General features: G+C 39.6%; 1 protein-coding gene across 1 annotated transcript; it reads left to right on the plus strand.

The window, feature by feature from the left end:
* The first annotated feature begins 12,469 nt into the window (after window positions 1-12,469).
* Window positions 12,470-16,478, plus strand: LOC135464223 (uncharacterized). Its single transcript, XM_064741727.1, has 3 exons — window positions 12,470-12,774; window positions 13,978-14,071; window positions 16,300-16,478. Exons 1-3 carry the CDS (start codon window positions 12,608-12,610, stop codon window positions 16,444-16,446), a joined length of 408 nt encoding a protein of 135 aa, XP_064597797.1. The 5' UTR covers window positions 12,470-12,607; the 3' UTR covers window positions 16,447-16,478.
* The last annotated feature ends 1,041 nt before the right edge of the window (window positions 16,479-17,519 follow it).

Consider the following 17,519-nt stretch of genomic DNA (forward strand, 5'->3'; position numbering starts at 1 on the left):
AACAATCCCTGTCCAAATCTTGTCGTTTGTTTACGAAGGAGTTCTCGGTATCATCTGACGTTTCTGGTCTGTATAATGAGTCGAAAAAGAAAAATATGTTTGACCGGGGACATGTTATTTAAATACTAGATGTCCCGTTTCAGAGAGCTGAAGAGTTGCTCCACCGCTTGGGTGTCAATGATTCCACTAAGCTCAGGTAGCAGGGAACACCGTCGGAGTATCTCTTGCCTGCTCTTACAGTTTTCTTGGTGGAACCAGTCTATGAGCGCATAGTGTACGTCAGATCCTGTGACGGAGTTTTTGTTCGATTCGACACAGTCGGGGGAAAAAATGGGATTTGTCAGAAATTCGGCCCCGCAATCCAGCTCTCTTTTTTCGGCTCTTGCAATGTTTAAATCTGTATCAGGTGCCAGTCTTCCTTCGTTTGGGGAATAAAAATGTGGAATTATTTTGTTGGCCTGTCTTGCCAGTAGATACGCTATGTCGCAGATGGTAATATTAGGTCGATGTTTCATAGATCTTTCAATGTCGAGATAATCCCTTGAACTTTCAGATCGCAACAGGCTTTTAATGGCATAAACAACACCGTGATAGCAACAACCAACCGCCCATTCTCCTAGAAGAATAAAGAACGTATTTAAGGATAATAAACTTCTTGATGGCTGAGTGATTTTAAGCGTCACAGCCAAAGAGAACGATTTAATAAATATAATGACAGTTTAACTGATGTTGTATCACCTAAAAATGTTCATGTGAGGAAACCTGCCATGTTTATACTTGGCCATATCTAATTAAGTTTATACGGTTCACTCCAGGTGTCCAGGTTAAGAAATAATTAGGCGGTATTGCGTCTTCTCACCAGAGCATCCAAATAATTTCTCATAAGCCTTGTCCAATGCCCCACGTGAAATCGACATGTCTCTCATCCTCCTGATCATATCAACGGAGGACCCTTCTGCTTTAACACCCACTTCACGACACATTTTTCGGATTGTCGACACCAGTCAAAAGATATGAGAATTTTTTGGTTTGAGCTGTGTTGAAGCTTTTGTGTTCATCATTATTTCTTCACAGTCTTTATAAATATGGTCGTAAAACACCAATCAAATAAATAACTAAATCTTCATAATACTATTCCACCCTATATATCCGCGAAATTTAAATCCAGCGAATTTGTTTTCGAAGCAAATCACCGAAAATTAATGTCAGAGAAAAAAGGCATTTGCATTATACAGACAAACGTTGAGAGAATATAGGATAAAATATTCCCAGATAAGTACATGCACTTTGAAGTAAGTGCAAATACCCTTAACTCTTAAACGTTCTCTTTTCACTTGAGTGCATACAGTAAATTTTTATTACATCCTACACTGGAAATACCTTTTCATCCTTTAACATGTTCATGATGGTTTCTTCTGGCATCGGTTCGGACACGGGGTCTTCATTATCCTTGTTTATACTTTGAGAACATTTCTTTATTTCCGTGTTGTAAATCAAGTCACCACTGCGAGAGTTTTCGCCAATCCAAGGACTCCAAAACTCGTAGGACGGAGTTACGGTATTTTGTTCTAAAGCAAGGGAGAACAACCTGTTAGTAGTTAACCTCATTTGCTAATCACCTGGCCCCTGTTCCACAAAGCAGTCGTAAACTAGGTTGATTGTAACTACCATGACAACTCATGTTAAAGAGATAGGTAGCTATGGTAGTTACAATCAGCTTAGCCTACGTTTGCTTTGGGCCCTGTTCCACAAACCAGCCTTATTCTAAGCTGATTATAACTACCATGACAACCCATGTAAAAGAGATGGGCAGCCATGCTAGTTACAATAACCTTCGCCTACGATTGCTTTGTGGGACAGGGTCAAGATCAATCATTGCTTTCAGTTGAAAATACACACTGTCCTACATTTTCGGACTGGAAGATTGTATCGTGAAAGGTCTTTAAATTTACACGTAGAGCTTCACTAGTTGTGCAGTAAATTTTGTAGTCAATTGCCAAAACAATAATTAAAATTTGACTACTTTTAGCATATTGATATCTTACCTGGTCGAGTGCCAGGGTTTCTTACGCTGTTCTCAACTGCAGACCAGAAAGCCTTAGCATCAACCGTGTCAGAAACTTCGCCAGACGGAATGGACAAACCAGACACTGAAAGATAACAAAGTGACGTCGTTATTGACTTATAGTTGAGTGTGTAGCATTTTCATGTGACCACAAAACTTTCCCCATAACAGGTGTATATCATTGAATAACTTGTACTTCATTTGCGTGTTGGTACATATATACATCTACCTCCACCTTCATGAGGTGTAAAGTATCTGCCCTTACTTATGGCAAGCCATTTCGGCCTAATTCAGATATCTTGAATTAATTTTCAGATATCTACAATTCATTTCTAGATTTCTTAAATAGCAGCCTTGTGTTAATATATAGATCATGTATTTCACATATCTGAAAATCCTTTCCAGACATCAAAAATTCTTTTGAACATATCTCGGAATAAAAAACAAGGATGCACATAACCGTAAAAGAGCCATAGAAATTGCGCCAAAATGTACAAAATGCAATAACTGCTCCCTGAGAATAGTACACTTTCAATTTTATGCCTTTGGCATGAAAGTTGACATGTATGGGCAGGTAATCGAATATGTATTTATGGTTTTGCTGTTGGGGTGTTAATGTTAATATTGCTGGATATCTAGAGCGCTTTTCAACCACATTTATACATGTCATTGTGTAACATTAAATCTAATCTTCTGATTCAGAATATTCAGAAATGTATATCATCCAATTACATGTCTTGTCATATACGCTGCATGCCCACCTACCTGAATGGCGGAACGCTACTTTGCGACAGGTGTCGAAGATAAGTATGGAAGGGTGATACCCACAAAGGACACAATGGAAACTGTAATCGTGGTCAGTACATGCCTCGAAATGTAGGTATGCTTGATGTAAAGTGTAGGTATCAACATTCTCTCCGATCATTTCTTGAAGCATGGCAACAGACCGTCCTATTGCAACGTGGTTCTGAAAACAATTAAACGTCAAAATTTTATCTTCAATATTGAGAACTGAAGTTTTAGTAAGTATATCCTGACTTGAGATAACATTAAACTGGAAGGTTTGTTGATGTTAAATTTTCTGTTAAAATCTACATGCTGCATGCTCAATAGAGTGAAATAAATAAAATAGAGTAAATCTGACATTTTATCATTAATAAACATAAAACACTTCAGAGTACCTGTAGTCCAGCTCTGATGAAAAGACATACCTCAAGCCCAAGGAAAATGACATCATTGAAGTTATGAATGCCCTCGTTCCATTCTTTATATTGATACAACAGTTGGCATGGTTTGCATACCTTGTTGTATACGGTTATATCTGAAAGAGAAGGCGTTTGATAATTCTAAAATTTTATACTTAATTATATTAACTATTATTAATTATATAACGGCGAACCATTAGGATATCCAGACATGGTCTAATTTCAGATAAATGTAACCAAATAGAAAATCAAGGAACTATAAGAACTGCCATGCTAAACCATTCCATGCTGAATCATTAATACACTACATCATATTTACGTATATCACTCTCTCCAAAAGCTTTTGTGTTTTTTATGAGAACATTTCCAACGTGGGTGTATTTTTGACGAAATATCCACATAATCTTTTCAATTATCGGACAGCTTTGCTCACGATGCCGTGAGCGTATGATATATAGGATCAGACATAAAGGCTTAATATAATTATTTAACAGTGAATATATTACAATGCCATGTTTAATATTAAACCAAGCTGGTTTTTTCATTGTTCAGTTCTGCTTAGTGTCCTGAATTTGGACCCAGCTTGTGCCAGGATACCGCATGACAAGAATATTGTGGATATATCATGTCCATAACCATTCATTCCTTCAGTTGTTCTGAGCACAGTGACCTAAAGTTCTTGATAGTTGGAGACCTTACCTTTTACCACTAGTTGTAAATGTATTATTTTCGACTTGCTGGAAACAAGACGAACATCGAGTGGTCCTTGGCATCGAACACATGATGTTTCTCTTGGAGTGATTTCGAGGATACCGTCTCTTTTGTGATTTCTGATAATTTGCCTGACTTCCAGAGGGATATCCTTTGGTATACTCCTTAGTAATGATCGGAAATGTTGGCTGTTATTTCTCAGTGGAACAGGCCTTTGGCTCCCGTTTACCTGTTCGGTGTCAGATTCTTGTTGGTCAGTTTCTTGATCAGATAATGACTGCACGTCATCTGACGATATCAATTCTGGTAGCTCTTGTTTTAGATACCATTTGCAGATGAGTTTATGGAGGCATGTGCGAATGCTTTTTGTGCACCTGCATATTGTGGTGTTTCTTTGTTTATCGTACGTTACTATAGTCCGTTGTAGTTTGCACCAGAACCTTTTTTTCCCCGTGTACACAGACAGATGAATATGTCTAGGATAATAGGTCGACTGATGAGGTGGAATGAGTACTACAAATGGGCGTCCTGAGCTTTCAGCTGTTTCTTGGCACTGCTTTAGTTCATTGTATCTACTTTCAGTGATGAAATTTTCACTCCGCATGCATTCAAGCGTGTCTTGTCTAAGAATTGTTTCTCTTCCAGGAATGGCATAAGGAAAGGAACGAACGTGATCACACTCAAAGGAACTGTTCCCACCTCTTCTTGCCGCCGATTTCAACTCAATACATGAGTTGTTTTCACAAATGCTGATCGGAGTATTTGTGAGCGTATTTTTCTGCAGATGTATCGGGATCTGAGGACCACTTCTTGATTTGGACGAACAATACACTCCTTTGGCTGGATCGATTACAACAGTATGGTGATGATTGTAGACATTAACATCATGCTGTAGAGACTGGTGAGATTTCAAGTGCGATTTCATCCATTTCACTGTTATAATTTTACCACATAGTATACAACTTGCTCGAAGTGATGACGTCTTTGTTGAAATCTGGGAATCCAATGATCTAGAACAAGTCGTCTTCAGATTAATACTCTGGGTGGCATAGCAATGGTCTTTGTCACTTGTCACCGCGTCACTTTCCTGTGCCTCTACTGCGTTATTCTGATGGTTTTCTGATCTGTGTTTTGCACGCGACGAATAAGAATTTTTCGCTGTACGGGTAGAGGGGATTAATTTGGATGCAACAGGCGTGTTAAGACTATTAACACATGTTTGAACGTGGTGCTTCAAGTTCTCTTTGCGAATAATTATCCTTGAACATGACGTGCAGTGGAAATGCCGTGAAGAACTGTGTTCAGTTAGATGGCAAAGAACGGCACTTTTACCTACAAAAATAAACACGTCTTTTGAACATTGTGATAAGTTAGTTATTTATTTCAATGGTGTTTTACGCCTCAAAAACAGCTCAATTTACAGCCCATGTGATGGCGGTCAGTTTTATGGACATATGTGCATGGACTGTAGCATATTAACTGTAACTGTAGCGCAGACTTAAAGCCTAATTAGATTGCTCGCACAGTGAAGCCTTTGGAAAGAAGTTTAAACCCGTGCAGAGCTGATCCAATTTCTTGTGTGAATATATACAGTGTAATTTGACAAATAGATTATGAATCTGGCTTTGCTTTTGTTCTAGTTTTGTTCTAGCTTAAGAAGTTTGACCACAATTTACCTACTGTTCATGCATTAGGCATAAAGAGCTAACCACGAATGTGGCTTTGTTTTGTTTCTTAAGAAGTTTTCGCTTTTAGGCACACTTTATTCTGATTTTTGAGACACGATGCGAAAAACAGTAATGGTGCAATGTTGAAAGTTGGTCAGCAGGACAAATTGTGCTCTTCTCTCGTATCAAATTATTTCAGATGAATAGTTTTCCAGTGATTGGCATTAAAATTTTTGCCACCGTTCATGCATTATGTAAGAAAAACATCTGTTGGCTTTCGAGTTACGGTTAGCGCAGCGGGAGCGTTCTTTACATTGTGTGGTATTAAAACATACACGCCAAATGACTAATCTGTTGGTCTAATAGAGAGAATATGTACACAAACACTACACAACTACTATTCACATGAGGCCATTGAGTAGAAGTTCTATTGCAGGCATAGATGATCTGATCTATTTGTGTTAGTTATTTTTTCCCTTGCAAATTAGACACTTGCATTTGCCCGACCGGAAGTTGATGGCATCTTTTTGTTTTACATCCATCTCCGGGGCCAATCACGAAAATAAGATCTGTAAGTTTAGATTTGCTTTGATACCTATTTTACTCTGCCTCATCAGTGGAAGAATATTTTAAATTGGCGTCACCTACAGAGCCGATAAATCTGCATATGCGTCTGGATGACCACTAGGAGTATACATTTCGAAAAAAGATGTAGAAAAATAATTTAAGAACATATCATCTCATTGACAGGGAATGTATCTATTTTTTTAACATGAAAAGTTAATCAAAAAGCTCGCCTATCATATAAAGCCGCAGACGATAACTATATATGTACACAGTATTTTAGATGAATGAAACGTATTGATGCTTAATTTTACGTACCGTTTTGTCCCTCAACGCGTGCTTTCCAGTGTACAGCTCTCAAATGGTTCTCTACTTTCTTCTTCCTTGTTGGCTTGAACTTTGACGGTGGACATAACGGACAATGGAATGAAATATAGTCTCCTTTACAACAATCCTTGCAACTTTTTACACAACTTAACAATTCATCCACAGACTGAATCACGACAGGTTGGTGTGCTGTCATTGTTACATTGCAGCGTCCAGAAATAAACTCGTCGGAAAAGTGGAAAGCTTTTATAAAAGCTATGTACTACATTAGCCAAACTGCAAAGCTAACAAGTCACCCTGAGATAGTATTACTTCAGCAGACATGCGATGGGAAACTGTGTTTACAAACACACCGCCACCTCGGCTTTCCACGGTCCAGACACACGAAAGTTACCCATAAATTTGTTTTGTTTAGACATTGTGGCAAGTGATGCACGGAGGTATAAAAGTGTAGAAAGAGCAAGCCTATATACTGAATGTTCTTAGAAACTCCACGTTTTTAACTTTAACTGAAAATGTTTTATCTTATAATCGAATTAGAAAATCATTTATACCTCTATCAACATCGAGTTTTTCCAAATATTGTATTGCTCTGGCGTCCGAGAAACATAAACAAACTCGTACATGATAGAACTCGTTAATTTTTCTGGAAATAACTCTCCACCGTCGAATTCCAAGTAAATTGGGATTAGGAGACATGAAGATCATTCATGTGAGACAACATGTCCATATGAACAAAATGAAATAGTCCTACTTAATTTCTAAGATGAAGATATTGGTCCGAAGTACATTTTAAATTCTTCAACCATAACAAAAGTTATCACGACACTGCAGATATGACTTTCAAGCACTATAGTAGGCCCAGTGTGCTAGGTAGTACAAATGAAATGGTATTTGCTTGACATACTTCCTTTTCAGCCATTTCATGAGGATTTCATTCATTGTATGAATAAAATCAAAGCGCTATTCAAAAAGCCCGACCCCAATTCATATTGTATTATACATGGATCTTCTGCTGCTTGGTTGTCGGGCAGGGAAAGGCAAATTTTAATGCGAATTGAGTTACATAATTACATTGACGGTATATTTACATACACCTGTATTGTTGCATTCTTTTGCCTGTACACATATTTGTTAAGAAATATTTTGTGATGTGTGGATTTTTATGATTCTGATCATTTTATTTTTTAAAACTTAATAATAGTAGTAATAAATGCATCTTGCTTAGGTCAAAGAAAACAATTCTGGGTATGAGAAAGTTATAGCTGACAGATTTCCTTGACAAGGAGATAAGTCTGAATTCCTTTTTAAGTCTGAGGACTATAATGTCTTTCTAAAAATTCCACCGTGGTTTGCTGGGCTAGGATGTTATATACATTACGTTGTGAATAAACAAACCATGTGTCCTAAAGAGAGGATGGCGTTAAACAATAATCAAATAAATAAATACATAAATAAAGCAAGTAACTTTATGGTAGCGCGACATATGAAAACCCTATAAGATGGAGACGCCTAATTTAGTTTCAAGTTAAATGTTTTCACTTAGAGAATTCAGGAGCAATAAAGCGGGCGATCACTTGTCCACCAGTGAAATCTGATATATGTGGATGTAAGCTTCTGCGGTATAACAAAATAAACTGGGTCATGCATGAAAGTCAGAGGTCAGACACACAGAATTTAGACGCTTGAACCTTTCTCTGCCATAAGAGGAAATAATGTGTGGGGTGTGTTAAGAAGCAAGCTCTGAAAAACTTACTTGATATCTTTGGCAAAATAAGCTTTCTTAAATATTCAATGTTTTTCGCACTTTACAAATTATGGTCTCAAGCTACATATGTGTATTTTTGGGGTTATAAATAAGGCTATACAACAGCAGCAAAGACCTTGTTTGTCCTTATCAAGGAACTGAGCGTAACAATTCGCCAGGCTTTATATCTCTGCAAGTTTTTACATATTAATTAAATGGCCATTGAACGTTAATTGACAACAAGAGCGCTGTGAACAGCTATGCACAGGCAGAGATCAAAAGGGATTACAACATTAAGCGTCAGAAGTTTACTGTACACAGAATAAAGCAATAATAATAATCATGTACATAAAACATATAACATTTCTAAGTAACAATAAACAACCTATGGTTAATTACCACACAAGTGTGATCAGGCTGGTGAAGAGCTATTATATAACTTATAGGGCTTCCATTCAAATCGGGCTAATACTTAGTTTTAAAAAAGTTTCCTAAACATGTAACAAACCCTGGTATCCATCACCTTACATACATACTTATACATTATATGTTATATATATTTCTCAGAAATAAACAAGGCAACAGTCCTCTGCATATAGATTTTAGCTGTACCAAAACGACATATAACTTATCTATTGTCCTCATAAGTGTGTGTCAATCAATCAGTTAAATCTTTATTAGAAGTTAATTTGGTAATCATCAATGTTGTACTGCATACCCGAAGGATGGAAAACTTTATACCTATAAAGGTTGAACTTTATACCTATAGGAAGGTAAATCAGCCACCGTCCTTCTCATGGATGATGTACTCTATAGCTATAGGAAGGTAAACTGGTCACCGTCCTCCTCGTGGATGTTGAGTTTTATACATGTAGAAAGGTTAATTAGCCACTCTCCTTCTCGTGGATGTTGTACTTTATAAGTATAGGAAGATAAATTTTCCACCGTCCTCCTCGTGGATGTGGTACCTTATACGTATGGGAAAGCAACTTAACCACCGTCTTCCTCATGGATGTTGTACTTTATACCAGTAGGAATGTAAATTAGCCACCGTCCTCCTCATGGATGTTGTACCTCATGCTTACATGGAGGTAAGTTAGCCACCGTCCTCCTCGTGGATGTTGTACCTTATACCTATAGGAAGGTAAATCAGCCACCGTCCTTATCGTGGATGTTGTACTTTATACCAGTAGAAAGGTAAACTAGTCACCGTCCTCCTCGTGGATGTTGAACTTTATACCTATAGAAAGGTAAACTAGCCACCGTCCTTCTCGTGGATGTTGTACTTTATACCAGTAGGAAGGTAAACTAGTCACCGTCCTCCTCGTGGATGTTGAACTTTATACCTATAGAAAGGTAAACAAGTCACCGTCCTCCTCGTGGATGTTGAATTTTATACATGTAGGAAGGTAAATTAGCCACCGTCCTCCTCGTGGATGTTGTACTTTATACCAGTAGGAAGGTAAACTAGCCACCGTCCTCCTCGTGGATGTTGAACTTTATACCTATAGAAAGGTAAACTAGTCACCGTCCTCCTCGTGGATGTTGTACTTTATACCTATAGGAAGGTAAATCAGCCACCGTCCTTATCGTGGATGTTGTACTTTATACCAGTAGAAAGGTAAACTAGTCACCGTCCTCCTCGTGGATGTTGAACTTTATACCTATAGAAAGGTAAACTAGCCACCGTCCTCCTCGTGGATGTTGTACTTTATACCTATATGAAGGTAAATCAGCCACCGTCCTCCTCGTGGATGTTGAACTTTATACCTATAGAAAGGTAAACTAGTCACCGTCCTCCTCGTGGATGTTGAACTTTATACCTGCAGTAAAGTAAAGTAGCCATCGTCCTCTTCGTCGATGTTCTAACTAATACCTATAGGAAGGTAAACTAGTCACCGTCCTCCTCATGGATGTTGTACTTTATAGCTATAGGAAGGTAAATTAGCCACCGTCCTCCTCGTGGATGTTGTACTTTATACCTACATGAAGGTAAATTAGCCACCGTCCTCCTCGTGGATGTTGTACTTTATGGCTATAGGAAAGTAAATTAGCCACCGTCCTCCTCGTGGATGTTGTACTTTATGGCTAAAGGAAGGTAAATTAGCCACCGTCCTCCTCGTGGATGTTGTACTTTGTACCTATAGGAAGGTAAATTAGCCACCGTCCTCCTCGTGGATGTTGTACTTTATAACTATATGAAGGTAAATTAGCCACCGTCCTCATCGTGGATGTTGTACCTTATACCTATGGGAAAGCAAATTAGCCACCGTCCTCCGGGTGGACGTTGTACCTCATGCCTACATGGAGGTAAATTAGCCCCCGTCCTCCTCCTGGATGTTGCACTTTATACCAGTAGGAAGGTAAATTAGGCACAGTCCTCCTCGTGGATGTTATACCTGACACCTCCAGAAAGGTAAACTAGCCAACGTTCCCTTCGTGGGTGTTGTACTTTACGCCTGAGGAAAGGTAAATTAGCCACCGTCCTCTTTGTGGATGTTGTACCTAATACCTGCAGGAAGGTAAATTGGCCACCGTCCTCCTCATGGATGTTGTACTTTATACCTACATGAAGGTAAATTAGCCACCGTCCTCCTCGTGCATGTTGTACTTTATGGCTATAGGAAGGTAAATTAGCCACCGTCCTCCTCGTGGATGTTGTACTTTATACCTATATGAAGGTAAATTAGCCACCGTCCTCCTCGTGGATGTTGTACCCCATGCTTACATGGAGGTAAGTTAGCCACCGTCCTCCTCGTGGATGTTGTACCTTATACCTACATGGAGGTAAATTAGCCACCGTCCTCCTTACGGATGTTGTACTTTATACCTATATGAAGGTAAATTAGCCACCGTCCTCCTCGTGGATGTTGTACTTTATAACTATATGAAGGTAAATTAGCCACCGTCCTCATCGTGGATGTTGTACCTTATACCTATGGGAAAGCAAATTAGCCACCGTCCTCCGCGTGGATGTTGTACCTCATGCCTACATGGAGGTAAGTTAGCCCTCGTCCTCCTCCTGGATGTTGTACCTTATACCTACATGGAGGTAAATTAGCCCCCGTCCTCCTCATGGATGTTGTACTTTATACCAGTAGGAAGGTAAATTAGGCACAGTCCTCCTCGTGGATGTTATACCTGACACCTCCAGAAAGGTAAACTAGCCAACGTTCCCTTCGTGGATGTTGTACTTTACACCTGAGGAAAGGTAAATTAGCCACCGTCCTCTTTGTGGATGTTGTACGGTACCTAATACCTGCAGGAAGGTAAATTGGCCACCGTCCTCCTCATGGATGTTGTACTTTATACCTATAGTACGGTAAATTAGCCTCCGTGTTCTTTGTAGATGTTGTACCTGATATCTGCAGGAAGGTAAACTGGTCACCGTCCTCCTCATGGATGTTGTACCTTATACCTGCAGGAAGGTAAATTAGCCACCGTCCTCCTCGTGGATGTTGTACTTTATGGCTATAGGAAGGTAAATTAGCCACCGTCCTCCTCATGGATGTTGTACCTTATACCTATATGAAGTTAAATTAGCCACCGTCCTCCTCGTGGATGTTGTACCTGATACCTGCAGTAAGGTAAAGTAGCCACCGTCCTCCTCGTGGAGGTTCTACCTCATACTTATAGGAAGGTAAACTAGCAACCGTCCTCCTCGTGGATGTTGTACTTTATACCTACATGAAGGTAAATTAGCCACCGTCCTCCTCGTGGATGTTGTACCTTTTACCTGGAGGAAGGTAAATTAGCCACTGTCCTTCTCGTCGATGTAGTATCTTATGCCAGTAGGAAGGTAAATTAGCCACCGTCCTCCTCGTGGATGTTATACTTTATACCTATGGGGAGGTGAACTAGGCAAGGTCCTCCTCGTGGATCTTTAATATTTTTTCTTTAAGTCAGTGATGGAGGACTATTAGGTTACTAATTAACAATGACACATTAGAGAAGGTCTTTAGGGTTACAGTAATGTCTGTGTTTTCGGATAATAAGGGGTTTAAAGTGTTGAGAATTTATCTGCTCGGCTATAGGCCTATATAAATATGCAGGCCTATACTCTCGTACCTTGCCCAATTATTCGTAAACGAACAAGTTACTTGTTCCGTTCTGCTCATGGATGTCCGTTCTCCTCGTGGACGTTCTCCTCATGGATGGCGGCTGCCCAGTGCTACTCGGGAGGAGGTTAACGATAGGTTGTGGTACATTGTTTCAACTTGCAACGTTTGCACACCGAGAAGACCTTGCAGCATTTCTTCAAAAATGATCTAGAAGTTAGTCGAAACATCTTGAGTTGCAGGTGTTGTCACCATTTCGACAGATGGCGTTATCTTTACGACCACGTGGTGAAATAAGAGATGATACTAAACGCACGAAATCAACAACTGTCAACAGGTCGGCTGCTACTGCTGATGAGGCTGCAAATGTGAAATCTACAAGGCGAGCCAATACACAGTACACAGAACACGTGTTTGAAGTCCAGTATAGGTAATGGAAGTCTTACGAGATAAGAAAAGAAATAAGAGAATTTGTACAAAAAACAGAATCTAAAAATTGAAAGTATGATGTAAACGGAATTGGACCTCGCTGGCTAAGTGATCTAAATCCCTTGGGTACATCTGTTCAGACGTGTAATTAAAGACAACACTAGACCAAATGTAGTCGGAGATACCACTGACATTAGGTTTGGCAAAACTTTGTTCGGCCAATGTCAGAGCACCCTCCATTTGAAAACCTGATGAAGTTGGCGTGGAGGTGTATCACAGCATTTGAGACAACAATTATCGGTCAAATACGTGTCAATGTGCTTAAATTTGCAGACACTTGTGTTTGTTATTTTTTTGCAGAGGTTTTATCGTAAGCAGAATGTCGATCTGTTATTTCCTATGCCGTATGGGCCTGAGATTCTTTAGTGATGGTCAAAGCGAACGACAGTACTGATGGCCTCGACAAGGGCATGCGACTGGTTTTTAATTTTAGGGCACTTTGACGTTGGTTTTGGGCCATTCTTCGCCGAACAAAATTTTGCCAAGCCTGACATCAGAGCTATCTCGGACTACACCAGTTATATTTATGCATTGATACAGTATCCCACATATAGTTTAAAAAGCATCTGGACCTACCTTTTTATATTTGTTATGTTGCATAATCGGGGTTTCACAGTTCAAAGTAAACAAAATCATACACATGGAGAAAAAGCACAGCCATGTTATCAATGTTAACCAATCAGGCGTGAGTTGTTTCTATAACCTGAGACAGGAGCTGTTTTTTACAGATGTCAGATTAACACTGTTCTGCCTTTAAGCCATACGAGGACAAGGTATAGGCGAGGTGACATCATGTTTTCAGTTTACTCTGAGATATTGTGCAAACCCATGGCCACTCTGGAAATTCCAGATTAAAAGTTCATGAAGTTCTCTTCCCAGCCATCTTTCGAAATAATTAAGGTTATATTATTTGTTGGCTTTTTTACGAGTCTTGTTCTGATACAAAAACAAATGGGACATTAGCTCAGACAAAAGGTAATACCAATCTTAAGTGATAGTATACTTTTGACCAGCTGTTGGTTCTAACAAACACCTTTCAGATCAAGAAATCTGATAATTATATTTTCTGTTTGTGGAAGAATACCAGTGAGTCATGACATATATGCAAATGAATTTAGGTCTTGTTTTCCTCTTTTATTTCAAGTGACTCCTTGTTGCGCCTGCTGTCTTACATAACATTCAGCCTATTTGTGGGTCTGTTTTTGATACAGCTTCGCTTCCTGTGGAATACTTACATGGTAAGAGTGTCTGGACACCTGCAGACTTTTTATGTATAGTAAGAGGCCATGCACAGGGCACATGGACCTTTAAGCTCAATGTACCCCAACATGCGGACTGAAAAAGTGAAATTGTATAAGTGAAATATCCCTAAGTGCAATAACACCAATTGAATAAATAAAATTTATTAGAAATTAGAGAAATTTGTTCTCCAGTGTCATGATGATGCATTGTGGATGTATCATTGTGGATGTATCAGTGTGGATGTATCAGTGTGGATGTAGCATTGTGGATGTATCATTGTGGATGTATCAGTGTGGATGTATCATTGTGGATGTATCAGTGTGGATGTATCATTGTGGATGTATCAGTGTGGAAATTCAACTAATGCCATCACTTTACATCGTTTTTAATCTGGGGCCTCCGTCGCTCAGTCGGTTAGCGCACTAGCGCAGCGTAGTGACCCTGAAGCCTCTCAATAATGCGGTTGCTGTGAGTTCAAGACCAGCTCATGCTGGCTTCCTCTCTGGCTTTACGTGGGAAGATCTCCCAGCAACCTGCGGATGGCCGTGGGTTTCCCCCGGGCTCTGCCCGGTTGCTGCTCACCATAATGCTGGCCGCCGTCGTATAAGTGAAATATTCTAGAGTACTGTGTAAAACACCAATCAAATAAATAAATAAATAAATAAACATTTTTAATCTTATATAATAACTGTAAAACATTTATTCTGAAGTACTAAACCTGGAAAATGTGAATTTTGGGCTGGAAATTTGATGTCTTTATTACAAGTATAAATGTGATATGGTTATAGGCTCTGCTTGGTTTTCTCCCACTGCAATGTTGGTCGCCGTGGTAGAAGTGAAATATTGTTGAGTATGGTGAAAAACACCAAATAAGTAAACAAATCTGGGAGGCATACAGTATTTCGTGTTACTATGGCTGTATGGCAGACAGACATGTACATGGTATTCCTTCAGGTGTACATATAGATCTAGGTAATGAAATTCCTGCATTCTGCAGATGATTACCAGGTGGGTTGTTGTGATGGTACCTAGCATGTTAATATGTCCTGTGCAGATGTTAATTACAGTATTACATCATCAGTTAGTGTAGACTGATGCTTCTGATGCTGAATTAACACATTCACACACCCCCACCCCCTCCCCCATCCCCCCCCACCCCCACCTTCTCTCTCTCTGTCACTATTCCCGCATCCTGGTCACCATATTTAAGGAGAAGAAAATTTAAATACCAGTTAAATACCATTGAAAGGAGTATGCATTTCCTCGCAGGTGCATGTCATAAAAAATAATTCTAATATGTACCTCAAGGTGATAAATTATTAATAATGTCAGCACCAACATCTGCTGTGAGCGACTCCATTTTGTCTAAGAACTAGTCCTGAAGTCTTCTATGTTAGGAGGAGAATTGCTGTCGTAAACCGCCAAAGTGCAGTTCGTACATTTCCGGTAGAACTCTTCTTCCCCGAAGGCAGCGAACAGTACAGTTCTTTTTCCGCTTGACAATCGGGAAACCGGAATGTGGGACGTAGGCTCCGAGTTTACACGAACAAGCCGGCAGTTTTAACGTCTCATTGGCTGAGAGGCAACACACCTCCGGCATAAATTATAGGGTGTTAAAATGGAGGATGCAATGGACTTTTGATTTAGACATTGTTTATTGTGCCATTCCCAAATTTCATGTGATATCTCAGTAGCAAAGCCTGTGAGTTTTAGAAGAAGGCTTTTAAAACTATGAAATCATTATCGTGGTCATTGTCACAAGCTTCAGGTATCTCCGATTGGTATACTTTTGTCAGGGGTCAGGGGTCGTCTGGACAAGCCGGTATTCGGTCCATCGATTCAATTATAAACTCCGCTGTGAGTTCAAATCCAGCTGATGCCGGCTTCCTCTCCGGCTGTACGTGGGAAGGTCTGTCAGCAACCTGCGGATGGTCATGGGTTTCTCCCGGGCTCAGCCCGTTTTCCTCCCACCATAATGCTGGTCATCGTCGTATAAGTGAAATATTCTTGAGTACAGCGTAAAACACAAATCAAATAAATAAATAAATAAATCAATAAAAAAACTCAATAGCTGGTTATATTTATTCAATTTCATGTTGTTTTTGGAAAGAAATATTCAAAATTTCACATAAACTGAATTTGAACACATTAAAAAGCTTCCCAATGTTTCTTTTGTTAAGTTTTTATTCACAGCAGTAATCATATGTTTTTTACCTGTTTTCAGATTTTGCAATACGATACCCCCACTCGTGCACCTATAATACCAGCTCTGCCTGATGACCTGCTGGCACACTACAGACATGATGATTGGCTGCATTTCCAGTATTTGAATGGTCAGCTGAGGGTCAACACCACATTTTTTGTCTGCTGAGATTTTCACTGCCACCGAGAAAAACCTCGAGGTTTTAGGTATGTATTAAGCTATAAATGAAAAGACATCCAAAAAAAGAAAACAGATTCATTATACTGTGAAATATTGTTAGGAACTTGTTATTTATTTATTTATTTATTTATTTGATTGGTGTTTTACACCATACTCAAGAATATATCACTTATACGACGGCGGTCAGCATTATGGTGGGAGGCAACTGGGCAGAGCCCAGAAACTCACGACCATCCGCAGGTTGCTGCCAGATCTTCCCACTTACGGCCGGAGAGGCAGCCGGTATGAGCTGGACTTAAACTGACAGCAATCGCATTGGTGAGAGGCTTCTGGGCCATTACACTGCGCTAGAGCGCTAACCAGCTGAGCCACGGAGGCCCCTAGGAACTCATTTTATCCACGAATATATAAGGTACCATAAGACTATAACCTACTATCTATTATGTGCATTCTGTTAGGCATAGGCTCAATTAAAAAACACACGATTTCACTCCACAGTTGTTTCCTATTCAGTTTTCTAAGAAGATAAATTGTTAGAAACTTTGCTTTTTTATTCACAACATAGTGGAACACTCGCTTTCAAATCGCAGTGGAACACTCAGATTGATATCCTAGTGGAACACCCGGGTGGAAATCATGATGGAACACCCTCTGAAATCATAGTGGAACACTCATAAGCACCATAATGCTGGCCGCCGTTGTATTTGTAAAATATTGCTGAGTACGGCATGAAACACCAGTCATATAAATAAATAAATTTTTTAATTGTGGGACACCCACTTTGAAATCATAGTGGAAAACCTGCTATGAAATCATAGTGGAACACCCGCTTTCAAATCATCGTGGAACACCCAGGTTAAAATCATTGTGGAACACCCAGGTTGAACTCACAGCAGAACACCTTGGGTTGAACTCACAGCAGAACACCTTGGGTTGAACTCACAGCAGAACACCTGGGGTTGAAATCATTGTGGAACACCTGCTTTGAAATCATAGCAGAACACCCGCGTTGAAACCCTAGTAGAACACCCATGTAGAAATCGCAGCAGAACAACCGCTTT

The sequence above is a fragment of the Liolophura sinensis genome, chromosome 3, assembly GCF_032854445.1.
Source record: "Liolophura sinensis isolate JHLJ2023 chromosome 3, CUHK_Ljap_v2, whole genome shotgun sequence".
Lineage (NCBI taxonomy): Eukaryota > Metazoa > Mollusca > Polyplacophora > Chitonida > Chitonidae > Liolophura > Liolophura sinensis.